This window comes from Hippocampus guttulatus, chromosome 7 (genome assembly GCF_054856545.1).
Source record: "Hippocampus guttulatus isolate MCC_2025c chromosome 7, RoL_Hgut_1.0, whole genome shotgun sequence".
Lineage (NCBI taxonomy): Eukaryota > Metazoa > Chordata > Actinopteri > Syngnathiformes > Syngnathidae > Hippocampus > Hippocampus guttulatus.
Genome location: NC_141267.1, coordinates 8,736,962 through 8,759,541, shown reverse-complemented (window position 1 = coordinate 8,759,541; position 22,580 = coordinate 8,736,962). Strand labels below are relative to the sequence as shown.

General features: G+C 41.6%; 2 protein-coding genes across 7 annotated transcripts; both read right to left on the bottom strand.

The window, feature by feature from the left end:
- Window positions 1–362: 362 nt before the first annotated feature.
- LOC147202172 (potassium voltage-gated channel subfamily V member 2-like) lies at window positions 363–3,878 on the bottom strand. 2 transcript variants are annotated; one of them, XM_086115289.1, is made up of 3 exons: window positions 2,511–3,878; window positions 1,963–2,081; window positions 962–1,159 (listed from the first exon to the last, which is right to left on the bottom strand). In XM_086115289.1, exons 1-3 carry the CDS (start codon window positions 3,876–3,878, stop codon window positions 1,117–1,119), a joined length of 1,530 nt encoding a protein of 509 aa, XP_085971415.1. In that variant the 3' UTR covers window positions 962–1,116. The 2 variants fall into 2 exon arrangements, with proteins under 2 accessions (XP_085971414.1, XP_085971415.1); XM_086115288.1 differs by lacking the exon at window positions 1,963–2,081 and having other exon boundaries at window positions 363–1,159.
- On the bottom strand, window positions 3,844–22,019 carry LOC147202171 (low-density lipoprotein receptor-related protein 8-like). 5 transcript variants are annotated; one of them, XR_015101349.1, is made up of 15 exons: window positions 21,877–22,019; window positions 20,553–20,687; window positions 17,910–18,290; window positions 16,880–16,999; window positions 15,994–16,119; window positions 13,634–13,805; window positions 13,470–13,505; window positions 12,424–12,639; window positions 11,187–11,305; window positions 10,681–10,820; window positions 10,224–10,365; window positions 9,924–10,115; window positions 8,932–9,068; window positions 6,527–6,619; window positions 3,844–3,992 (listed from the first exon to the last, which is right to left on the bottom strand). XR_015101349.1 is itself a non-coding variant. In XM_086115284.1 (14 exons), exons 1-14 carry the CDS (start codon window positions 21,935–21,937, stop codon window positions 6,587–6,589), a joined length of 2,010 nt encoding a protein of 669 aa, XP_085971410.1. In that variant the 5' UTR covers window positions 21,938–22,018; the 3' UTR covers window positions 5,531–6,586. The 5 variants fall into 5 exon arrangements, 4 of the variants coding, with proteins under 4 accessions (XP_085971410.1, XP_085971411.1, XP_085971412.1 ...); XM_086115284.1 differs by lacking the exon at window positions 3,844–3,992 and having other exon boundaries at window positions 5,531–6,619; window positions 21,877–22,018; XM_086115285.1 differs by lacking the exon at window positions 3,844–3,992 and having other exon boundaries at window positions 5,531–6,619; window positions 20,553–20,678; window positions 21,877–22,017.
- Window positions 22,020–22,580: the final 561 nt, after the last annotated feature.

Here is a 22,580-nt window from a genome sequence, read left to right as displayed (position 1 = left end):
AGACTTTCTATGACTCGGTGGTGGCTTCGGCCATCCATTATGGCATTGTCCGCTGGTCAGGCAGCATCTCGGCCCGGGACAGAAAGAGACTGGAGCGACTGGTCAGGAGGGCCAGTTCTGTCCTGGGCTGCTCTCTCGACACTCTGGAGGAGGTGAGCAACAGGAGGATGCTAGCTAAGCTAAAAGCTATGATGGACAGTCCCTCCCACCCCATCCAGCCCGCCCTGACAGCACTCGGTAGCTCCTTCAGCCAGAGACTGTTACACCCGCGCTGCAAGAAGGAGAGATACCGCCGCTCGTTCCTACCGACTGCTGTCAGGCTGCTGAATAAAAAATGAAATGATGTGACAAACATTGGTAAATAGCACAGCCACCTTATCTTTATCTGTGATTGCAAAAACTTTGTTTTTTCTTCTTTCTACCCACAATCTTGCTGCTGTAGACTGTAAATTTCCCCAATGTGGGACAAATCAAGGATATCTATCTTATCTTATTCAGTGTATTTAATTGAATAATTAATTCTAAGTGCTTTGTTCAAATAACAGCGGTATGGATTTCAAAAAGTAAGGTCAGTCATTTTGTGAAAAAACAAAAACAAGTGTAGGGTAAGTGGGTGACATTTTTACAAATTATTAACCAATCGAAAGTGCTGAGTGGTATTATTAAGTGTTAGAATTTCACACAAAAATGATTTTGTGGGAAACTCTCACACTTCTAGCAAGTCATTTATATTTGGTCCTCATTATGTATTTGGACAATCAATGTATTGTTTAATGTACTGTCTACACTTTTGTCATCATCACTTTCATGTACAGGCACCAATGATTTGAAACTCAAGTTTGAATTTTGCTTCTCAACCATCGGTTGAATGAGGAATGTCACTGGATATTTCGGAACGACTCTCCACTCCCTCCGTGGGCTGAAAACACGTTTCCATCTTGTGTCGAAGGCGTCTCCGCAGCTGCAAGCGGCGTTGGACTGAGATTGTGTTGTACTCTTGGGCCTTTAGCTTGGCGTAGTAATCTGAGAATTTATTGAAAAGGAAGGAGATAGGCATTCCGTTCAGGATGATTCCGAAGGAGATGCAGCCAAAGGCCACGATGCGGCCCAGAATCGTCACAGGGACCACATCCCCATAGCCCACGGTGGAGATGCTGACCTAAGATAGAACAAAAAAAAAGGAACTGACGAGTTGTTTCCTTCTCATAAAAATGATTCATTTGAAATGCTAGGTTTAAGAATACATCCACCCATCCATTTTTTTCTCACTTCAACTCAACTCAATTGTATTTATAGAGTCCTTTCATACAGCCATCGCTGCATACAAAGTGCTGTGCATGGAGCAACTATCATATATACAACAATAAAGCAATAAATCGGTAACAAAGACGGTAGGCAGCACCAAACAGGAAAACTAAGATCAAGTCTGAGTCATGCGGAGTCAAATGCCAAAGAATACAAGTGAGTTTTGAAGATGGGCAGCGAGGGGGCTTGCCGGAATGTTCAGTGGGAGGTCATTTTCTGTAATATTTATCCTCATTAGGGTCGTGGGTGATGCTGGAAGGGTATATCCTGGACTGGTCGCTGAACAAATGCAGGCCACCTATACTGGATGTTGACAAACAGCCATTCGCACTCATATTCAAATCTACAGTATGGAGAATTTAGAGTTTTCAATAAAGCTACCTTTTAGAATCCCCAAAATGTTATTGATCCTTGCTGGGCACTTAGCTCGCGTGTATGTTTTCGGAATGTAGGAGAAAGCGGGAGTACCCGGAAAAAAAAAAAAAAAAAAAAAGCCACGCAAGCACCAGGATGTGTGCTCACCAGAAGGCCACATGCTGCCAGCTCAAGAATGCGCCAGTAAAACAGTCAACAAATTTCATTTGGGCAGCAACAGAAAGCGAGGAAAAACAAAAGTGCCATATAAAAAGTGGATCGAGGAAGGATTTGAAGACCTACTTGTTGTATACAGTACGTCTCTGTTGAACGTGGTGGCGAGTTACAAGCTGCGGCGCTGGTATGTTGGCGTACATTTTATGGAGTACACTATATGAAGCCCTCTGATAATCCACCAGCAGCTGTGGATATGCAAACCAAATAAGGATGTGACGGACCGAACCAAATTTGACCGCTAAACTGAAAAGAGTCGACTGCAAATACCAGATAACGAATGGGACACTTGTCATTTGCGCGCTGAGTGGAGGAGGTGACTACAGTGTTCAGAGAGATGTGCTTATTTGTTTGAGTCGACAACAGCTGATTGAGGCAAGGCGTAACGGATTGTACCGTGCTCAGGTCATGAATTCAGCAGTATAGGCTGCGCGTGAAGTTGATGCTACGCAGGGCAGTCCCTCAATCACCTGTTGAGTATTTGTCAAAGCAGTTTCTTATTCACTTTTTCCCAGATGGAGATGTGTCATAGTAAGCACTTCATCTCTTCATCTGATGACCTCCCAGAAGGTAGAATTACATGATTACCAGTGTGTGTCTACTGTATCTATACTCACAGCAGCCCACCACCAGGCATGCGGAATACTGCTGATGGGCGAACCCTCCGTCTCCCTCTCGGCCGAATGCAGGAGAGCAGAGAAAGTAAAAATTCCCATGGTAATGAAGAGCAATATGCACGAGGCCTGCTGGTAGCATTGGCGCAGCGTGAACCCAAAGGCCCTCATGCCGGTTGAGTGGCGGGCGAGTTTTAAAATGCGAAAGATCCTCAGCAGCTTGACCACTTTTAGGACATGACTGAGCTTGCTGACGCTCGCCAGGGTCCTGAGGTCTTCGTGTGTGTTTCCGTCCCTCAAGCCAAAAGCGGCTTCCAAGATGATCTGGGCGAAATAAGGCATGACTGCCACCATGTCTACAAAGTTGAGCCCACTCCTCAAAAAGATTTGCAGGTTTGGCGTGGTGGCAAGGCGAGTGAAATACTCCAAGGCAAAGAACACAATGGTGACGATCTCCACCCACTCCATGTGGGGTTTTCCCCCAACTCGAAAGTTTTGAAGCTCCTCCACCGTGTTGAGAGACATTGCCACAATAGAAAAGAGGACAAAGAGGTTGGAGACCACGCTGAACGCCTTAGCCGGAATCGAAGAGTAAGGATTCTCCACAATGTTCCACAGGCTTTTTCGAATCTTCCCAAACAGCATGTCCTCGAATAACTCATCGTCGTACTTGACCTCGATCTCAGCCATGAGTTCCCTTTCCACCTTCAGGTTGTCCTTCATTTCATCCACCTTCTCCTCGAACACCATGCTGCAGCAGCGCGTGGTGTCCTCGAGGCTCAAACCCCAGTATGCAATCTCCTCCTCAAAGTTGATTGGACACATTTCTCTGATGACCCACAGCTCTCCGCTGGCATAAAAATGGCAGATGTGGTGGAAAAAAGCAGGATCGCGGTCAAAGAAGAATTCATTGTTTTTAACGGAGTAGTCGTCGCAGAGGGTGATGAGTCGGGCTCTGTCTGTGCTGGCCGCGAGGGAGCCGATGCGAGTGTGAGGATATTTCATGGCACACTTTTTGGGGATGTGGAAAACTTTGCCGCCAACATTAACCTTGATGCTGTGATGCTGGTTGGGTTTCTCTTCCCCCGCCGGGCACTCCGGAGAGTCCAGGTTCTCCAGAGAGCTCCACGCTTTCACTGCATTCTTTTGAGAAAACGGAAACGTCTTCTTGTCTCCTGCACCTTTTGACAGGCAGTTGATTGTGCTACGGCGACTTTGCAAACGTCTCTGCGGCTGAGCACCGTCTACAGCCATTGCACCTGCGGTTAAAAGCAGGAAGTCAACCTTGACGACACAGCACCAAAAAAAAAAAAAAAAAAAAGAGAAAGGCACAACAGGAAATCCTGCAGGAAAGTGAGTGTCCCGGCACATGCAAACTTGCTGAGTTGTCACAAAGAATCCATGTGGGCCCGGTTGGTTGTCGTGGTATTCCAGTCAAAAGTCTTTCCTGTTGACTGGTGACGATCCTCCTGCACAGTCACTTTGCTGAGGACAGAAAGGCGTTTGATGTGTTAGTAGAACAGTCACTTAGAGTAAACGTTTGAGCCACTTAATCTTATTGGTGAGTCTCCAAGTTTCCTTAAGAACTAAATTAAGTGGGGGTGGCGGGGATTAGCCAACAAAGTTAATTGAAGGATTTTCGAGGGATAACAAACTCAAAGGGTCAGTTGAGGGCCTGTGAGTTTGGTTGTTCCTCTTTAACATCACACGTTCCCATTTTTGTGTAGAACTATGTATATTATGATACAATAAAATATATTCACAGTTGCGGAAGGAAATGCAGTATTTCACACTGAATCTGTCATTTTACCATTAAACGGTACTGCTACAAGCATGATTCATTTCAACATGGACATGTTGAAACTACTGAGAAAAAAGGCTGCCTCTCTGACAGTGTCAATAAAAGCAATATTTCAATTTTAATATTGTGCAATTTAATTTTACAATATTAATTTTCGAACACGCAGTTGTCATGATAAACCTCAGGATTCTTAATAAGGAAACGCAATTTGAGCGTGTAAGCATGTTTATTTCGGTTTAAAAATATGACATTTTCAATGTTGTCTTTCAAAAACACGTTCTTTAGTTTACTTAAATTCTATAAACGTGGATGGCAACTTCACTTACTCATTTTTCTTAAACTTTTATACATCCAAATAATCGAATTGAACCCTGCACCTCTGCACTGTGAGGCTGACGCACTAACCAGTCAACCACACATTATTTTTGTCAACAATTGTGAGCACAATCCCCCATCAATCAAAACACGGCCTCTTCTTTCACATTTAGGTCAGGTAATACTAGAGATGGAGAACATAAACCACATCAAGCGGCCCAAACGAGCAGGTGACACGGGACAAGCAATGTTACTTTCTGGACCAGTTCCATGTAGCCATCCATCTTCTGAACCGTTTATCGTCATTGAGAACCAGTAAGTCAAATTCAAGAGTCCAGTTACAAGGTAATAATGAATGTGTAATCACTCTACGTTCAAAGGAGGAATCACACCCGAGTATAGCAATGTGGCTACTGTGGAAAAAGAAGTACACGTTTCCAAACATCCATATTCCATAGGCAGTGGGTGAGCTGTAGGATAGCACAGATGACTTTTAACGACAAGCAGGGCTGTGGACTGGTCGCGGCAATCAAAAGCCTTTAAATGATCCTCGTGTAAACTTTAAACATTTATTTTTTGAATAGAGCGGGTATAGAGACAAAGTCAATGGGACAATGATTTTGAAATACTTTCAATTTGTTGATGAATCTACAGGTACCGGTAAACAGGAATATAGCATTACTGGTGGTCCCAAAACGGAACCCTGGGGCACGCCACAAGGTAGGGTGGCTGGCAAAGGACCTCTACAAACAAACAACAGAAATCTAGGGCACCACTAACAATTGGTATATTGACTAATGCAATTCCAGATTATGATCAGAAACAGAAGGCCTCGTTTCACAGGAAACAGGAAGTCGTGTGATGCCAGGGAGGTATTTCTATACAAGGAAGTGAAGAGACAGAAATATCCAAGGGGAAAAAAAAACTTTAATAGATTAATTCTTTACAGTCAGTTTCATTTATGGTGCAAATACAAAAGTGCAACAGGACATATGTTAATTAAAGCCTCTATTTTCATAACAAAACAGCAGTTTGTGCCAATCTTTTGTTGATCCTTCAACTTTGTTCTTTTTTTTTTTTTTTGCACAGACTGATTTTTATGTTCTATGCACTTAAAACAAATGTCAACCAAACTCACAACTTTCAAAGAACGAAGCTCGTACCGAGAAACAAAGCAAGGTTTTCCTCACGCAAAGGTATCAACCTAAGACCAAATAAACTGAAAACTGCAATCACAACTTGGGAGACAAAAGATGCTTGTTAAAACATCTTCTAGACGACATGGTGACAAATCAGAGGCAGATGTCCTATCCTATTTTGCCAAAGGAAACATGGAAAAATGTAACGTTTAAAGACGATGTCTATATTTTGGAGTGAAGGCACTCATTTTTGCACAAAATAATTTAAAAAACAAAAACAAACATACGTCTCCAGTTTTTCCACTAAGTTTAAGCTCAGGTTTTGCAACTGCCGCTACATATTCAAAAACAAAGCAACAACTGAAACAAATCTCGTAAGTGAGAACTTGAATTCCTAGTGTCAGAATTTAACATTTTCAAGTATCAAACCAACCTAAACTGATTTCACTGCATCAGATCGACAGCTAAAGTACTGCTGGTAAGTTCTGAAGGACTCAAAGAACAAGGAGGCCTTGAGGTCATTACTACTCCTATTCTAAGTACAAGGACAAGTTACTCCTAAAAGCATAGCGCTTTTGGGAGTGAACAAAGTTGACCACCCTCGGCATTTGGAGTCACAGGAGGTGAAAATAATCAAAGGCGATGTGTGAATAACCTTTTGGCTCATCAAAACTCAGATCGAAACTTAAAGTCAGGTCTTTTTGGAACCCGCAACAAGAACTGGGCCGCATTCGAGTGATTGGTTGCTAGTCCCAGCAGCTCACCGGGGGTTTGTAACAATGTGGGGCGAAGGTGTCCGGCCGTCTGCGTCACAGCCAGCGTCTTCATTCACTGTCCAAGTTCAGCTTAGGAGTTTCCTGGCGGAAGAGAGTGCATGGCTTAGTTGGCATAGTGAACCACATTAAGCCTTTAAGGCAGGCATGGAGGAGTCAAGCTGCATTTATGGGACAGTTTGTTAAAGAAAACGCTTGACTCACTTTACAACAGACAATACAGTGAAAACTTGAATTTAGATTTGTTTCGTGATGGTGGTTGACATTGGATTTGTTTGCCTCCCCCCCACCCCAAATCCTAATGATAAAAAAGGGAACTTGATTAAATCGGTTCCAGGGTCAAATATTTTTGATAAATGAATTTAATGTTATACTGATGTAAGAAGTATAACATTCTTACATCAGTATTTACATCAGTAAAAAGCGGATAGGAAACCAAAATATGTTGGACGCCTCTAATGTACAGTAGTGCAGTTATATGTCTCCTTAGGATTATGTAGAAAGTTACCTTAAAACCGCCAAAAGACCTCTTCTGTTCAGCCCAAACCTGGACTGATTACTTCTCATTTCCCCGTGTTGTTTTTTTTGTCATTATCAGTTCCCTTCAAGGTATTGGTTCACAAACCTTACCCCGCCCCACTCCCCAGATGAAGAGGGAAAAAAACAAACAAAAAAAAAACTTCCAGGAAACATCTGGAAGCTGCTCGAGAAAACAATGGTTGCGCTAACAAAGGATGATATGATATGATTGTATGCATTTTATAAAGGACAATGGGACAGACCTGGCCAAAGCGGGCAGCAGCCAAAACACAAAGTTACAGACAAATTTACAAAGTATCCCATTTTGGACCATTTAAGTCTTTCAGTGATGGCTAAGAATAAATGGTTCAAACAACCAAGCCAAAACTGACAATCTATGGAAGCCGTTTACGCGTCGTTCAATGTCAATTTCGATTTAAAAACACTTTGAAACACCAGTTCCTTGAGCTTCAATTAACTCTGCAGGAGATTCCAGGTTGAGTGTGTACCCAAAAGCCTTTCTCCCAATTTCTATCCGGGGCATTTGGAACACAGTGCATCAAGGGCTCCATTGAAACGCAATGGATACTGCTGGGTACTTTATGGTTACATTTACATCAGCTTCTTTGAAAATTGGGCCTTCACAAATACAACAGTGCTCAGTTTTGACATGTCATGAAAGGCACTACTGTATTTTCCGCACTATAAGGCGCTTCAGGGTAGAAAGTGTCAGTAAATGGCCTATTGCAAAACAATTTGCATATATCGGGCACACCGCGTTATAATGCGCACAGAATAGCAGCCACAATTGTGGCTGCAGTTGCTTATGCATCCACTCGATGAAGCTACGCTAAAGGGAATACAATACAATACAGTTTTCTTAATATAGAGCTTTCACAACAGCTACAGCTGTAACAAAGGGCTTTACAGAACATTTTAAAATACTACATCCAAGAAATCTGAAAATTGAGCCATATCAAAGGCGCGGATTTTCAGGCGCACTGTCTGCTTTTGAGAAAATTGAATGCTCTTAGGTGCGCCTTATTGTGCAGAAATTACGGTAATTTAAGATCTTTATTTGTGCGATTGGATTTTTATTTGATGGAATTCATGTCTTGGATGTTGGCTGTTCACGCAAAGTTGTTGCTGTCCGACCAATTCTGAGACCATCTCTCAATATTTTTATGGTCAATATAAAAAGCTACAGCCAGCGATGACAATGTTGCGTTTTTGTCTTTTTGCCTTTCAACTAATTGTTCACGCCAAAATTCAATGTTATTTTGATTTATGATTTAGCTTTTTGTTGTGAGCTAAACTTTTAATTCTGAGCGAGCTTCAAATACGCTGCCGCTCACGTGAAAAAAAACCCCCAAAGGCCATATAGCCGACTTTCAGTGCTTATTGAATGTGACGGTCAAAAACACAAATAAAAATTGAAAACAATCAAAAGCCAACCTGAGGAGTCACCAACTAGGCCACGACTCCGAAAGACACAAATTGTGTGTGGGTGTCTGCCGGCTTAACAACACTTTATAAAACCACTGTTCTTCTTTTTACATTCACTTTATTACAATTTACTATATTTTTATACCTGTATTCATATTTTACAATGCAGTGCCATGTTTTTTCTTCAAAACCATCACTTTTTTTTTTTAGGAGGCTGTAACATACCATTTCAATTCATTTCAAAGGGGAGAACTGATCTCCAGAGTAAATTGAGTTATGAGCTTGCTGAAAGATCAAATTAAACTTGTAGGTCAAGGTACCACTGTAGTGACATGGTGTCAATCAACACTTTAGTGTCATACTTTCAAATATCTTGCGAGCTTATGTGAAATGCTATTCTTCCCATACTGCATGTGCATGTGTTGTCTTGCCTTGCTGAGACATGCATGTGGATCCTGGATGAGCGGGTCCTGGGACTCTTCGAGAGAGAAACTTTGCATCGTCAGATTCCTGTCGGGCTCTCTCCACCACCACAGAACCGTTCCCACCAGTAGCACACTGAGGAACACTGGGAGAATCACATGCACCCACGTTGCTCTGAGAGAGGTTTGGGTGGCATATTTGACATGTATGACTCACCCAACAATTTCTCCTTTAAGTGGGCAAACATTTAGATTGATCTCAAAGGGGTAAAAATGAAGATCAAAAAGCTGTCCAAGTGTCAAAAAACACAGCAGAGGCAGAAGGGAGAAGGCGGCTTCTCCTTTCCATTGCTATATTTAGTGTCTTGTGTGCTGTGTAATCAGTTGCGCGACAGCTGCTTGAATGCACCATTACATTTGCACGGTGAATGTTTAGGACTCAGCTTGGCTACCAAGGCAACAGTGTTGTCACAGCATCAAACCCCAAGCAGATCAATCGGACAGCGAGAGCAACGGGCCTCGCTTTAAATAAATCGGCCATTATGAGAGGGCTCTTGGGAAGCTCAACGGAATGCAGGAAACGACTGACAAAATGTTTAAAATGTTGCCTTAAAATAACTTTTTAAAACGGTACACCAGCTTGTTATAAGGAGAAAAAGTACTGCTCGAGTTACCGTGGCAACACGGGACCCCCTGCTTTAGTGGAGGACAGCATTGGTGGACCAGCCAGGAAACCTCTCATGTTGCATTAGCGCTAGCATTTCTTTTGATGGGGTGAATATTTCAAGCTGCGCTAATGTTTAGCACTCGGATCCACTGGCTTTCTGTCAAATGATGCGGGGGCAGTGGGGGGGGGGTACATCTTTGCTGCTGTCTGTTTGGCTTCAACACGAAAACACTTTAGCAGGCGTCTTTGCATCTTTCCGGTATTTCTGAATCTTGGAGAAGTTCTGCCCTACCCAGAGTACAATTTAAGCTAAAGAAAGATAAGCCTTGCTTACCAATTAGCGAGAGGATTCCTGAGAATCGAGGATCAGACAAACGCGACGCAGGAATGGCGCGGGAGATAGCAGGAATGCCTTGCGATCCATTGTGGCCCATTCCAACACAGTGGAATCTGGGAGTCTCCGAAAGGAGATCAACAACGCATCTGTGCGCGCACACCCTCCTGGGGCTGCCGCATGCAGCGTTGCCTACGGACGGACAAGTGGAACACACTGTTCGTTTTTGAAAGTAGTGCCAGCTGTAGGGCCTCATGGATGGAATTCAGCATAATGGCAGCTTTTCGTAATTGCTCCTACTATGAGGTTGAAGAGCAGGCTGAATGATGGCGATGCCGCCTGGGGAGGTGACGTTTGTCAGAAGTTGTTGGAAGTCGCTGCCGCTATGCTTGTTGGCTCTGCAGATGGAGCACGTGTCTTGGTCACTCCAGTACACAAAACCCTAAAGCAGAAGCCATAAGATATGACAAAAATGAGTTTTTTAGTGCACTAGGATGACTTGTATGACAACCAAACAATAACAGACATACACAATCAATAACTCCAAAACGGCATGATTTACACCAATTGTTTTCCCAATAGAATCAATGGCCTGCATTCAACATAAAAGACTTTGCAGACAGAACGACGACAGGACTATGAGCAATTACGGCAGACAGAAGCATTTTGGTTTAGTGAGCCATTTTGTCATTAAGGTTTCATGTTTCAAAAGGATGAATCTTTTTTTTTGGTGAAGACTCCGGCATGATTTGTTTACCTCAAACACCGCCAGACCAAAAGGCTGATCCAGATAGCCGTTTGACTCTACCACTGTTTTGCGGTGACGCCCATCTAGTTTCACTCGGGAGATGCTTCTCATGCCGCTATCAAGCCAGTACACCAACTGGCGAGGCACATCTAGGGGTGGAGCACCAAATCACGTGGAAACTTCAAGGACACTCAAGTGAAATGCAAGACCTTTCATGAAGTGCTACATATTACCATAATTTCTCCTGTTATGATGCAGTGCAGTTGCACACCAGTCAGTCATAACCATATTAGAATTAATAAAATAATTGAATTACTACCGCTCTGACAGTTGCAAGCAAAACTGAGAATTGTTACCATTTTAATATAATATGTATCTAAAGGCATGCAAAGTCATTGTTTCCCCAAAAAGGGGTTAAAGGAATAAAGATCCAACATTGCGTTGCACAATTGCCATTTCATTTCATCTCCCTCACTGGATGACGATAGATAGATAGAAATTATCTATAAACTTACCCAGAGTAAGAGCAACCGGGTGGTATAGGAGAGAGGTGACCAAAGTCATTGTGTCCTGACCATCTAAGTTCACCCTGAGAATTTTGGGTGGGCTGCCACACTGGGCCCAGAAGAGCAGTCTGAAAAACACAAGTGGTTGAGGTTTTGTTCTTTGGTTGGCATGAATTATGATGTACGCTGCACACAAAAAGTTAGCGCTATTTAGCGTTGGGGTGACATTTTTGGATAAACCTCAAACGTACTCAAACTTAGTGAATCGAAACTCAGAGCCAGATTAGCTGCAAAATTCACAAATGGGGATTATTTGTAGAATATCGCCTCGGTCTCATGATGTCAAAATGCGAACGGCATGATCAGGATTGTTTAAAAACCAAATCCAATTCAACTAGTATCAAACGCCGTTAGGTCCTCAGAGTAGAGCAAGATGTGAAAAAATTTGTTTGGGATTTTTAAAAAAAAGAAAAAAGAAGGGAACATGAAGGGAACATACGCCTTGCAAGATAAGGCTTCCTCCATGGTTAAGATAAGAGATTGTTGTCCACAGGAAAAGAGATTGTTGTCACAGGAAAACTGACAACACATTCCAGAAATCTCTGTGGCGCCCTTCAATGTGTTGGCCAATTAACAGCCTCGCAGAGGAGTTTTTCTTCTCATCTTTTCATCAATTTTGGAGGGCCGCCCAGTTCTTCATGTCACCGCTGTGCCATATTTTTACACTTGATAACCGTCATCGCTGTGCTTCAAGGTAAATTCAATGCCTTGGAAATTCTTTTGTACCCTTCTTCTGACGAACACCTCAGAAGAGTGAGATCCCTGTGATGCTGTTGAAGCTCGCACACAAAAGAAACAAAACAGAGAAAATGTCAGGGAAAAACTTTCTAGAAGCTCCGAACTTTATTTGGAGTGAATCGAGGCACTTGAAATTGTGGCCAGTATGTGCCGACTCCAATTCAGAATGGGAGTGAATGTGATAGCTTGAGTCTGAACACAGCCACACACCCAATTATAATGAGGTGAAAGGTCACATGAATGGTGAAAAGGGTTTGTCAATGATTTCTTCTTGTCATTTTTTTACTCTCACTAATCATTGACATTTCACCAGGGCTGTGTACATTTTTTTAAATATCCACTGTACAAAGTATTAACAGCCAGAGGGACAAAAATATATAAATTCAAAAAAATGTAAATGGAAAAAAGAAAAAAGAAATCCACAAATCTTAACAACTAGCCTTCCTACCCATGCAGAGGGTCCACCGTAAGCGCACAAGGCTTGTCCAGTCCTTTGAGGAGTTGGCGCTGCTGGGAGCCATCAAGCCAACTGACATGGATGGAATCACTCTCCAAAGAGGTCCAGAACAGAAGACGATGGATCCAATCCAGGGTCAGGCCTGAGATAGCACTAGGAACATTCAGTACCAATGTAGCATCCTGGGCTTCTCCACTTAGGTGACCCCTGAAATTCATATCAAATCAAATCCTTTTTGGCAGATGACTCAGTTGTTTTTCCACATGGAGTCAGGTATCTTTGAATAGTCCCCCCCACCCTTAATATATAAAATCACCATTAAAAAAAAAGCATTTTATGTTAAGCCTTTCAGGGACAGTGGTTACTTTAGTGGACAGTTTATCATTATTTATGCATGAAAGGGTGAACTTGGATTATAGCTGTTAGTTACATTTGTTTGGGAGTTAAGTTAAACACATTCAAATTACATCACACTATCTATCATGCTTTCTGTGAAGATTAAGACTTACGGTATCTTTTTAGATCACAGCTGGAACGCCACAGCGCACGAGTGCTCTTCCTGATCACATTCATGCTCTTTCTTGTGTTTTACTATGTATGCTCGCCGTCAATTCAGTGTGCGAGCTGTCCAGCGCCGGCAAATTTAGATTAGTGGCAAAGCATTCCTCGTATGATTTTTAGTCGAGCAGTGAAAAACTATCAATGACATCATCAGCCACCAATCAGCGTTGACTCGACATTCATCATGTTAGCATCAGCTTAAACGTCGTCGCCAAAATACTCTATGCAGAAACTACAATATGTTCAGTATTTTGATTTGATGCAATTTATTTTTTCAAGTTCAAATAAATTATACTTTTGTAACTGTGTTTTAATATATAAAAGTGTATACCTGTAAAGATATTGAAAGAGTGTGAGAAGGATAAAACGTCATAAAACTGCAATCATCCTCTGTCAGTTTTGAATGACATCAGCCACTTTGCGCAACATAAACGCACAGAACAAAGTGTTGTATAAAAGTCCCAAGTATGGCTGACCTCGTATATTTGCTTTGCTGGATGCCCTCCCAGGATCTACACGAGAAAACGGATTAAGAGAACTCCCATGTGTGTTGACAATTGGATTTGACTTGTTCTCCTTGAGCTATAACCGTCAGATAACATTTTGGAATGTTGGACAGGCAGACTCTCCTCTATGTTACCTGTAAATGGACCCCTGTCCTTGCTGAGCCATGTACAGGATGTTTTTAACTTCCAAGGCTGCCAGAGGCCCCGGTCCGGGTACATGTACTGCCAAAGTCCTCGAGGTTGCACCACCAAAGCCCACCTCAATAACTCCCTCAGATGTGGACACAAGCAGCTGGGCATCAACCCCTGGAGCGACAAAATACATTATGGACATTTGATAGAATAATAATAATCTCTCCAGCTATAAAAGATGGCACCAACATTAGCAGTGAATCTTAGAATAGAGTTACTAGCATGACGACGGACAAAGATGGAAAAATAATTTGTGCATTCTGCAATGCCAAAATCCAACACTATATTAGTTGTAGGTCTTTGGTGTTTCATCTCAGAGGGAAAGAATTATCTCGACCTTTCATGCCGTCTCTGGCCTTTTTTTTAAATGTATTATTATTTTTAGATGGAATGTCTACTGATTCCTCCAGTAAAGCCTGATCTTCTCAAAACTTCAGATAGCATGCCTGAGGCTGAGTGGGATGGTAGGATAGTGGTCTTGCGATACATTATGTGTCAAACCCAAGGCCCGGGGGCCAGATCTTGCCCACCACATTATTTGATGTGGCCCGCGAAAGCAATACAAACATGTTGACTTCTATGATGCTTGCTAAAATTTTAACCAAAATTTCAAATTCTCATATGTAATATACAAGAGAGCTATTAGTAAATGTTCTTGTTACCAAAAACCCTCATGACAGTAACTTAAACTATAGTTGAATAAACCATTATTCTTGACTTCCTTATATTGTTTCACAGTCATAACGGCCTTCCAAGGGAACTGGGAACCATGTGGTCCGCGACAAAAAATGAGTTTGACACCCCTGTACATACACCTCCAGTTCTGAGATTTTGGGTTTCGAATCTGAACTCCGGCCTTCATTTGTGGAGTTTGCATGTTGTCAGCATGCTTGCGTGTGGTTGTCTCCAGGTACTGTGGTTTCCGCCCACACTCCAAAAACATGCATCTTGGGTTTAGTAAAGGCTCAACAATTGCCCTTAGATTGAAAGAGTGAATGTTTGTTTATCTATATGTGCCTTGCAGTTAACTGGCGACCAGTCCAGGGTGTACCCCATCGAATGAGGAGAAGTGATGGACGAAATAGATGGATGTGTAACAGACATCTTCCGAGATTAGGAGCATAGTCCCTCAATAAGTGCACACAAAGGAAAGGGTTGTTTGATTGACAGCTGAAGGTGAATGATTTAATTTTTTTTTTCATGGATTTGTACAGGAAAGTCCCCTTTACAAGACCCAAAAGGTGGAGCCACTCTTTGCACAATTCAAATGGGCTTGAACCAACCTGCTCCAGTCAATGACTGACTAAACATACTCTGCAAACAGCGTTGCCAATGGTTAAATCTTGTTCAAACACCTGGACCCTTGGGTTTCTGTTTGAGACAGATTGCACTTCTATTGCCAAACAAGTTACACCTCAGTAACCATGTTCTGATGGTTCACAAAGGCTATACAGTATCACTGAACTCGACAGACTTTATGAATGACTTAACTTTAATAAGACACCACTCCCTCCTTTTTTGACCGGTTATCCTGATCAAGGTCATGGGTGTGCTGAAGCCTATCCCTGCTGATTTTGGACAAGAACCGGGCTGCACCTTGGACCCGCCACCAATCAATAGCAGGCACATACAAAGCAGCCTTGGATGAACCCAACATGTTTTGGGAATATGGGTGGAGAGCAGGCGGCGCGGCCCGGTGGACGAGTGGTTAGCGCGTCAACCTCACAGTACGGAGGTTCTGGGTTCGATTCCAGCTCCGGCTTTCCTGTGTGGAGTTTGCATGTTCTCCCCGTGCCTGCGTGGGTTTTCTCCGGGTACTCCAGTTTCCTCCCATATTCCAATAACATGCATGGCAGGCTGATTGAACACTCTAAATTGTCCCTATGTGTGAAGGAGAGCGTGGATGGTTGTTTGTCTTTGTGTGCCCTGTGATTGGCTGGCAACCGGTTCAGGGTGTACCCCGCGTACTCCCTCAGGACGGCTGGGATAGGCTCCAGCATGTCCGCAACCCTCGTGAGGATAAGCAGATTGGAAAATGATTGGATGGATGGGTGGAGCGCACACACATACAAGCATGTAGAGAATAGGCAAACCCAGACTTGAACATCGAAACTTAAATTGTGAGGCAATTTGCATTGTAGCAACCTGTCATTTATTCAGTGTTATCCCATGGAAAGGTAGAGCGTAATAAAATGTTTCCAAAAATGTGACGAGGGTGCGCACTGTTGTGAGATGCTGTAAAAATGACTTAACATCCGAAAGGATTTGACAGGGGGATGGGCTAGCGATACGCGCTGCTCACCTTTTGCCTTGCAGTCTCCGCTCGTTGGGCTCAAATGATATCCGTCGAGGCAGCCACAGGAGAGGGTGCCATTGGTGTGAACGCACATTTGATCGCAAAGGTCGCTCTCCAGGCACATATCCACCTCTGTGTGACAAAATGGAAACATTGTGTCAGGATAGATGGAAGGTGAACCTCCACCTCCCATGATTGTACCGTTTTACAAAAACTGCTTTGTAGAGTTTTTCTGTATTGCAGCTCTATGTTTGTTCAAGTAGCAATTTATAATCACAGTGATACCTATGCTAATTTCCGTGAGCATACAATCTATGGTGCTTCACATTGACACAAACGGACTTTCCCTCGACAATTGTACATGGTTTGGGTGAACATTTTGGTGTTCAAGTACACAATGCTTAATACGCTTAGTTTATTTCAGCTTAACACTCTGCATTTTATTTGAACTGAAAGCAAGTGTGAGAACAGGCACTTTGTTTTAATGAGTTTAAATATGTAACAGGTGGTATAAACAGTAAAACTATTTATATTAAAATAATAATAATAATAATAATAAATGCTTTTAATATGATCTCTCCCTACCAGGAATTTTCACACATTAAGGAGACAGAGAGGAAGGCCAAGTTGGAGTCAGAGTAGAGAATGCAGAGAACAGGGAAAGATGGAAATTAATGACTCGCTGTGGCAACCCCTGAAAAGGGGCAAGCCGAAAGTAGAAGAAGAAGAAGAAAAGGAAATTCACACGTTATGATTACTTTTGACTGGGGCCCATAAATGTCTGCTCTTGGTGAGTACATATAGGACGTTTTTAACTTCCCAGGAGTGCATTGCCAAATATATCGGAACACTGGCCATTAAGCCTCCAGGAAGCGACAAGTGACGAAGATACCTTCACAGCGACTATTCCCGACAAGTCTCATGTGGTCAGGACATTCACAGTGGAAGCCCATCCCTGTGTCCACGCAATGATGGGAACAGCCTCCATTATTGACCAGACACTCGTTCTGCTCTGCAAGGACAGATGTTACTCGACTCAAATGTATTTATAGAGCACTTTCAAACAGCCATCGCTGCACACAACGTGCTGTACATGGAGCAAGCAAATGGAGATGTTACATCATCAGCACTTGCAGGAAGTTACTGTATTGACAGGATGATGAATGAAGCGGGTTTAAAAGAACAACAAACAAATAAAACACCACTTTGTACCTTGCGCAAGCAGGGTGTGTCAAATTGTATTTGCCGTAATAAAAGGTGTGCATGAAATTGGATTTTGACACTAACAGTAAGATAAGGGAACAATGCAAGGTCGTCAGTAAAATGTGTGACCGAATGGATGTGTTACACTGTGCTTTAGGTAACAAAACTGAAAAAGAGAGAGCAAGACAGAGTTGGAGAACAAATATAGACAAGCAAATTATCGGTAGTGTCCAATACTGCTGGTCCTCCTGGTGATTAAAAGAAGAATATTATGAATAAATACCATGTTCACACGTTGTTTTTACCTGATCATGTAGCACATTACAAAGAAAATATTGGTAAAACCTCAGTGTGATATATTTAGTTCAATTCATACATGGAGAGCTATTCACAAATGGACCTAACAGCAGGACTGTGCTGCCCTCTGCAGGCTGCCGTGTAATCTGCAACGATCCGAACATTGATGTTTTTGAAATGGTGGTGTTGAACCTATATATTCATAGTTCCGAATGTCTAGAAACATTTTTTGGGTGTGTTAAATATGGATAGACGTGGTTTTGTTATGACCTTGAAAAAGACAATTACTGTGCAGCATTGACAGTTAGTTCCCTTAGGGAAAATGAGAGTTGATGGAGTTGACTAAAAGTACCTTTTATTGTCCTAAAGCAGTTGACGTATGGCTAAAATAGAAGAGGCGCTAGTTACAGGTCTTCCCTTACCACAGTTGTCCTCGTCGCTGGCATCTGAACAGTCTGCTTTGTTGTCACACCTCCAAGCGTGAGGGACGCACTGGCCGTCACCACAATCAAACTCGGACACCTCACAAGAGGGAGCGCTCAGTCGGCTGGCTGGCCTCAAACCACATAACTCCTGGATCTCATCCCGCCCGTCTTTGCAGTCCATGTGTCCGTCACACAACCGGCGTTTGTGCAAGCAGCGGTCGGATGGCCCGCAGGAGAAGAGGCCGGCGGCGCAGCTCGGACAAGAGTGCTCGTCGCTGCCATCGCCGCAGTCGTCCACGTCGTTACACGACAAGCGTGAGGGTAGGCATCGTCTGCTGCTGAGGCAGGAGAACTCGCCCTTCTTACACCCTAGCTGACCTGTAAGAAATCCCGGTCAATACAGCTAAACCCTAAGATCTTTGAATCAAATGTGGAGAAATAATGATGTCACACCATTTTACTCTAATTTGAAGGTGTTTTTTGACCATACTTTCTAAACGAGTTACCACACAAACATTCCCCCAAAAGGCAAATTTCCCCCAATGTCAAAAAGTAAAGAAAGAAAAAATTTTAATTAAAAAAATCAAATTCTCCAGACCCCATCGACCGATTTTGAAAATTCTTGGTGTGCTGCACTAAGGTCAAAGCGGCCTTTTAAACCAGACTGACATATTTTGGAAATTTTGTCACGTTGCTAATTAAAATTAAATACATCTAAATTACAAATGGAAAAAAACGAAAAGGCAGAATGAGATGTTAACAAATCTGCCTCACAGTTGTAAGATTCTGGGTTTGAATTTCAACTCTGACTTTCCTGTGTGGAGGTTGCTTAATCTCCCCGTACTTGCGTGGGTTTACTCTGAGTACCAGCATTATACATGTTTTGGAGCTTTCATTATAGTTAGTAGAGCTGCACGATATTGGAAAAAAACATGTCATATGTGATGCGAGTGTTGAATCTTGTAAAATCGATGGCATTGTTAATATTTAACATGTATGAAAAGAAATGACATTTTTATTTTATAATGAAATAAATACATTGTTTTCATGTGGCATACTAAGCAGGCTCACAGTATCCTTCGCTGAGTAACTGAACAAAGTGTGTGTATATACTGTATATATATATATAAGTCTTATCTTCACCTAGTGAATGGCGATGTACCGTACATTTAAGGTTGCATCTGATCGGTCAAAGTCATAAAAGCATACAATTCCCTTTGAATCCTGTTGCAAGTGTTTGTGATATATTCAGTTAGTTTTAGTTTTTAGAACAAGCTTGGTCGTTTTTATTATCGAAAATGCTTCCTTTTTGTTTTTATTGTTTTCTGGGGCTTTTTTTTTTTTTTTTAATATGGAGTGTTTGTCGAGGCTTTCTCTAACATTCCAAAAATATGTATGTTAGGTTTGATCCACTGACGACTTTACTGTCCATGGGTGTGAATGATTGCCCACGTATGCCCTTGCAATTGGTTGCCATCCAGTCCAGGTGGAAATTATCTGGGACAGCCCCTAGCCCAAATGTGTCAAACTCAAGGCTCGGGAGGCAAATCCGGCCCGCCACATCATTTTGTGTGGCCCACAATAGCAAATCATCGGTGTCAATTTGGATGATCGTCGTTAAAATTTGTACTGAAATCAAATCGCCATGTGTAATAAATAATGTTGAGATTATGCAATAATTTTGTTACTACGTTTACACTCATTTGAACAATAATTGAACAAACTATTCGAGTTGACTTGACTGATTTCAAAACTACCGGTAGTTATCTCTCAATTTGTTTTGTACAATTCATAATGCAAAGAAACGATAAAACATTGATTTGTTTTCACTGTCATTACAGCCCTCCGAGGGAATAAGCAACTCCAAAGTGGCCCAAGATTAAAAAAAAAAAAAAGTTTAACACCCTTGCTCTAGCTAGCCTATCCAATGAAGATAAGGATGACAAAATTGAATGCATGGGCGGAATCATTATTTTAGAGACACTAATGAAATTAAGACGCTGCCACATTTATTCAATTGTACTGCTGATATCGTATTATTGGATGGAGCAACCAGATAATTTGAGTATTTCTGTTGTATTTCCAGTTACATTACATGTGATGGTTATTTGTCTATATCCTGTGATTGGCTGGCAACCAGTCGAGGATGTATTCAGCCTTCTCCCAAAATCAGCTGGAATAGACTCAGCTCACGTCTGCCCCTAATGATGCTAAGCGCTATCGAAAATTGGATTTGTTGACATCTTGCGTGATGTCAAGTATGATGATGGCTTTGTTTCACGCATCATTAGTCCACCGTGCTGCCCAATAAATATACATATTATATACTGTATGAATTCCAAAATATGAATTTGAAAGAAAGATTCTATGGTGTGTACCAGGGGGCCGCAGCCGAGATTTGAACCCGTCTTCCGAACTGTGAGGTAGAATTAGTGCCAAAAGATTCAATAATATGGGTTCAACAAGTGCCTTTGGAATTCATTTAAGAGGATTATTAAACTTTGTACCATTATGGGGGAGGGATAGAGGGTGGTGCACAAGAAAATTTTACTTTTGCTGGATGAATTTGCATCTGAGCACTCAAAACTCTCAACATCAGTTTTTGTGTTTCTTGTGTCATCCAGGCAGTATCACCCTCACCACAATGCTGTTCATCTGATCCGTCGTCACAGTCGCTGTATCGGTCACAACGCTTCTCGCTTGGAATGCACGAGCCATCTTTGCAACTGAACTCCAGTTGGTTGTGGCAAGCAGGGAGAATGTGACCTACAGCACCTCAAACAAAAACAATTTGTATTATCTGTGCATGATCTCACCAGGTAAACTCTCAGTCCCTTTGTCTACATTATGGATGTTGATTATCTACGGGAGCGCAACAATGAATCCTGTCGGTGGTGGGACAAAACGATTCAAAAAACAGAGACAATGAGGTTTATAAATTATGATTTTCAATCATATTAGCTCATCTGGCATCTGGGGCATCAAGAAAGACTCATCCTAGCACTTTGACTCTTTTAATCTAGGTAAAGTAAAATTTAAATAAATTAGTTGTGTTTGCCTGATCATTCATGTATTTTTAAAGAATTGTACCCCTTACAAATTCTGCCAAGATACCTAACCATTGGGTTGAGTATTAAGTTTACATCTGTATTGGGTTTTTTTTCATGTATTTCTTGCCATTTACAATGTTTTTGATTTTTTTTCTTAAATGACAATATTTACTGAACAAGTCAGAATACAAATCACAGAAAATAAAACGAACAAGTTAATACATGTACAATATAAGGAGCGATAAACAAAAAGAAGAGCAAGGGGATTTTAAACGAAAATTCTAAATAAAGAACATAAAGCCAGAGTCTTAACTGCTTTCTTGTTTTTGGAATCCATAATAGCATTCACATACTGTTTCAAAGATAAAGAAAAGAGGTTTTGAATAACTAAATTTAGATTTGTGGAAATTGAATTTTGCTTGTATAATTACAACATTTATCATAAAGACGTGTTTAGTTTTTTTAAAATCATGGTTATTGAAGAAGCCAAACAGTATATTTTTCCAGTAAAGAGGAAAGTCAGAGTCAACATAATCAGTAAAAAATTGGGATATATCTTATACCAAAATTTGGTGATATACGGACATTGCCAGTGGTTTCGATAAATGTATCATTGTATATCATCGTAGCATTGTGACGTCAGTAATGACGTTTACGTCAAGTTTGCACATGTCCTCATTCTGCATTAAATGCAAAATAAACCTTAATGTGTGTGAATGTTTTGGTAGATAACAGAAACAGAGAAAACAATGAAATCCAAAGCATACTTGGGACAGTTAAAGTGCCATATTCATTCAAACTGAGGTGATTATGTCCCGAGTTTCAGTTCTTAATGAGCAAACAAACACACGAAAAAATGCACATTGCACGAACAAGGAAGTGCGCAGTGTGCCTAAAATAGTCAACGAACTTACCTAAAATATGATGCTGGCTGATGCAAGATATCAAGAGTAATAAACCTCCAAGGTGTCCCATGCTCGATTGTGTCCTACAGTCTTGGTAGTCGTCGCTGAAAGATGACGTAAGAAGCACATATCGGACCTCTTTATGGGAAAATTGTTTGCTAAAATATACCGGAGACATCCATGCAGCCGGAAATTAAACATTTCTGTTGCTATCTTTAACTTAATACAAAACGCGATTATATCGCTGATACAAGGTGGATGGATCGATAGAGAGCCCATCCTTCAAGCATCAGCTTTTTATGTCGATACATTAAGTATTATCCATGCACTGCAGTCACATAACTCGTCCCGTTGCTCCTACTTTTTACATCTAAAATATATCTGACTCCGTTGCTACTTTGTATAACGTTATCCTATTGTGCATTAATGCGATATGCTTTGCATAATTTAGTCTCAGGTAGTAATATTTACTTTCTTATTCTCTTTATTCACTGTAAAACGTATAAACGTGGAGTTGGCCTCAATTTCATTGTATCTGCAAGATGCAACGACAAATGGCAATTTCCGTTTTATGATTGTTTCTATTATCATTGCATCTTCTGTTTATATTTACAGTTACATCATTAACTTGCAATAATTTTCTTCCGCACTTTCGATCGGACACTACTGTATATGCTCTCAAAGTACGGCGTCAATAAATTGAATTTGAATTC

What these genes read in the sequence shown, in the direction of transcription:
- LOC147202172 (XM_086115288.1), bottom strand. Translation starts at nt 3,878, where the DNA reads ATGTGCCGGGACACTCACTTTCCTGCAGGATTTCCTGTTGTGCCTTTC. An exon ending in ATGCCTGGTGGTGGGCTGCT is followed by an intron (nt 1,160 to 2,510) that starts GTGAGTATAGAT and finishes GTTCTATCTTAG; the next exon opens with GTCAGCATCTCCACCGTGGG.
- LOC147202171 (XM_086115284.1), bottom strand. Translation starts at nt 21,937, where the DNA reads ATGGGACACCTTGGAGGTTTATTACTCTTGATATCTTGCATCAGCCAG. An exon ending in CCCGGTTGCTCTTACTCTGG is followed by an intron (nt 10,821 to 11,186) that starts GTAAGTTTATAG and finishes CTCCACCCCTAG; the next exon opens with ATGTGCCTCGCCAGTTGGTG. An exon ending in AGGAATCCTCTCGCTAATTG is followed by an intron (nt 9,069 to 9,923) that starts GTAAGCAAGGCT and finishes TGATTCTCCCAG; the next exon opens with TGTTCCTCAGTGTGCTACTG.